Source organism: Pteropus vampyrus, unplaced genomic scaffold (assembly GCF_000151845.1).
Source record: "Pteropus vampyrus isolate Shadow unplaced genomic scaffold, Pvam_2.0 Scaffold9, whole genome shotgun sequence".
NCBI lineage: Eukaryota > Metazoa > Chordata > Mammalia > Chiroptera > Pteropodidae > Pteropus > Pteropus vampyrus.
This window is the reverse complement of record NW_011888790.1, coordinates 4051005-4054818: the sequence shown is the minus strand read 5'-3', so window position 1 is coordinate 4054818 and position 3814 is coordinate 4051005. Positions and strand designations below refer to the sequence as shown.

At 35.3% G+C, this 3814-nt stretch overlaps 1 protein-coding gene across 1 annotated transcript in view; it reads left to right on the top strand.

The window, feature by feature from the left end:
- The window catches only part of IL26 (interleukin 26), an 18056-nt gene extending 15130 nt beyond the window's left edge, over positions 1 to 2926 (top strand). Inside the window, exons 4-5 of the mRNA XM_011373858.1 lie at positions 2685 to 2750; positions 2835 to 2926. Coding sequence (XP_011372160.1) covers positions 2685 to 2750; positions 2835 to 2921 — 153 coding nt within the window. The 3' untranslated portion in view covers positions 2922 to 2926. The remainder of the gene's footprint in view (positions 1 to 2684; positions 2751 to 2834) is intronic.
- The last annotated feature ends 888 nt before the right edge of the window (positions 2927 to 3814 follow it).

Sequence of the window (3814 nt, the reverse complement as noted above, 5' to 3'; positions counted from 1 at the left end):
TGACATTGTGCCATGTGACTTGCTTCTTCTGTGCTTTGTAATTGATCCTCACATCTAAGAACTCTGATACAGTGTCCTGGAACTAAGCAAGTATTGATTCTCTTTTTTATTGAGTCTCCTTTTTTCTAGTTGCAAGATTTGGGCTAAGTATTTTTATGTTAGATAATTTCAGGCTAGAAGGTCTTAGCATCTAATCAAACTCTCCATTTATAAAATGATGAACAGACTTCTCTAAATTCTCTTCATACCTATCTTGCTGGACTTAGACTTGATACTTCTAGAATCTTCTGTTGTAGTTCCAATCTGAAAAACAAATGAACAAAGAAAACAACACACACAGACACAGACACAGACACAGACACAGACACAGACACAGACACAGACACAGACACAGACACACAGACACACACATACACACACACTGGGTTTCTTCTTTTGTTTATTATCATATTGTCCATTTTCAGATTGAAAACTCTCTCTCTCTGCCTATCAGCTGAATCATTTAAAGCTATTTCCAACATTCCCAACTTGTGTAATACAGAGCGGAGATTTTTAACCTAATCTCTCTTTGGAACTGGATTTTGAAAATTTCATTAAGAGATTGGCTTAGGTGGAACATCTTTTCCAAGTTATGTTTTTTTTTTTTTTTCCAGTATAATGTAATGGTTTTAAATACAGACTCTGGAGTCAGAATACTTGGGTTCAGATCTCAGCACTTCCACTTACTGTGTGAACACAGGCAGAATATTAACTTCTACGCTTCCATTTTTCTGATCTGTAAAATGAGGAGAATAATAGTACCTATCTCATAAGGTTGTTCTGAGAACTGATTGGGATAATATAACTAAAGCCTTTAGATTAGCACCTGACACATAATACTAACATAATACATGCTGACTATTATTATTTTTATATAACAATCTTCTCAGCATTTCTGTTTTCACTTGGAGGGGAACTAGGATAAGAAGAGCTCCTGTAACTGCTGAATTTTTACCTTCTAATATTAATTCTTTTTTTGTTTTGTTTGTTATTTTTCCAATGTACAACTATTTTATTTACTAATTCTGTTTTGCTCATAATTATATCTTTAGTGCCTAGCAAATGGTCTGACACATAGTAGGCATTTTAGGAATGTTTGTATAATGAATGAATGAATTCTCTCTCATTGTAATCTCTGACATTGGCTACTACCATCTTAGATCTGTCATATATTGCTTTGGTCTCACAGGATCCGGTCTGTATTGAAATGTCGTCCTCTTAATTCAGGGCTCTTATCACAGGGAGGTCCAACCTTGTGCTTGTGAATCCTGCAAGCTGCACCTTAACCCAAACATTCTGTGTGTGCAGCTCTTCTGTGCCTGATCATCAAAGCTCCTCTCACAAGGATCTCTTCCTCCACAGGGTCTGACCTGAAGGTGGTGAGTCTGCATTTGGGCAGAGTCATGACACCATCACCATCTTTAAGCCCCTAAAGCAGCATTAAGGGTATAACTGTCAAATTATTTCAGTTATTTGCTCTTGATAATAAAAGGAGCCCTAATGCTGCTCCTTTTTTAACCTTTGTGTTCTGGCCTAATGGGACCTGTTTGTTGACATTGGCCATGTTTCATTTGTTGTAATAGGTGTTGTCATTTAGTTGCTTCCATTTCATGAGTTTTAATTAACTGTTACCTTTATTGATGTTCCCATAATATTTAGCCATTAAGACAGGATCCCCTGTGACATCTTGAACAAGTGACTAACCCATTTGGGCCTTGATTTCTCTTTCTGTAAATTGAAAAGAATTGGCTTATACAATCTCCTTGGTCAATTTCAGAGCTAAGATTTCATGAGTAAAAACCAAATAGATAAATTAGATATTTTTGCCTTTTCTTCTCTTTTCTTTTCTTTAATTAATCCTGTGAAAATTAGTGGGAGAATAGAAAATTATGTTAATCTCCTCCTACTTATCTCTTAAGCAGTTCCTGTGCTTTGATAGGGTTTGAAAATTCACCTCCTCAAAGGAGACTGGCAGTTTCCTCTCCACAAGGCTACAAGACATCAGCCTACTCCCTCTCTTAATTTAGAAACTAATATTAATTTCCTTGTGTTTTCTCCTGGCAATTGACATCTGAATATTGTACTGTGCAATGTATATAACAGCCAAGGTGATTTTTCAAAATGTAAAAATTTTCTTTCTCATGACCCACGCTACCCACATTTCCCTTTTTCAATTGCCCTAGCCATGTTTTCTTTCTTTCAGTTTCTAGAAAGCACTACATCTTTCCTGTTTTAGGGCCTTTGCACATTTTCCCCTCTACCTGAATTATTCTCTCTTGTGCCTCCTCTCCAACCACCTCCACCTTTCTGTAAGACCTTCTCACATAGCAGGCTCCTTCTCATTTTTCAGATCTTAATTTAAATGTCATTCTTAAAATGAGCCCAATTGAAAGTAGGTTCTTCCTGTAAATCCCTGTCATAGTCTTGTGGATTACTTTAATTGTAATTTGTAAATTTTAACTTTGTTTCTTTTCTTATTTATCATTTGTTTCCCCCATGAAACTGTAAGCTCTGTGAGGACAGAGGCCAGTGCATATCCACGCCCAGCACATTATACCTACTCAATGGATGTTTGCTGAATCGGTAAAAGAGTACTATTAGTGCCTCTTCATCAGTATAATCTGTATTTACTGTTGATTTCTTAGATTTCCTGTGCTTCATCAGCTAGAGAGATGAAATCCATTACCAAGATGAAAAGAACATTTTATGGGGTACGTGTTCCAAATCCTTGTTTTTAAATACTTTGTTTTTTAAATATGAAAGATTTCTGCTTTAAATATCTACTTTATCTGCAGATTGGAAACAGAGGAGTCTACAAAGCCATCAATGAACTGGATATTCTTCTTTCCTGGATTAAACAATTCCTGGAAAACATTAAGTAATGCAAGAATACAAGTGCATTGGTTTGATTGTTATTTATAAGTATAATGAAAACCACCAGAAATAAATTTGCAATTGCTTTTTTTTTTTTTTAAATTTGTACATACTACAAGTTAGACAGCAAGTTAGATTCTTCAGAATGGACTACAGGAATTTAATGTAATAAAGTTGTGAAGTGTTTTCATTCTGAATATGTTTCGTTATTCCTAAGTACATTTTATAAATTTAATTTAAAGGTGTATAACTAGAATTAACTCAGATAATTTTGTAGAAGGAAAATGACAAATTTCTGGGATATAATGTAATGTTACTGAGATTGGAGGACTTTTTCTTCATCTAGGTGCTATGTATGTGATTATTGTCTACTTAAGAGTGTGATGATTACTAATTATGTCCAGTGTGAACTTAGCTCCTAACAGATTTTGATTTTAATTAAACTGTGTTTCTTTCTCCTGAATATCTTTTCTATGAAAGCATGCTAGAATTTCATTGAGTACAATAGTAACAACCAGATCGGATCAAGTAGGACACCCAAGTCGACAAACTGCTTAGAATGGTTTACTAGGAATGGCTTTGACAGGTAACCCAAGCCACAAAGACCACAAGTAACTGAGTTAAAACGATACCAGGGCTTGATAATACTCCTTCTGGGTGCCATACAATTAGGAAAGCTGATAGAAGCCAAATAAAAGTCTAAATGCAGCTCAAATACCATCACAATAAAACTTCTTATACTGTCTAAAAACCTTACTTGCCCAGCTAGACTTTCAGTTAAATGAGTAATATGGACTGACCAATGTTTCACATAAAACGGACTCTACTTCGTGGCTATTGGCATAATAGGTAAAGGCAATTTCAGACAGCAATTGTGTTACAGCTGGTGCGCTTCCACAAT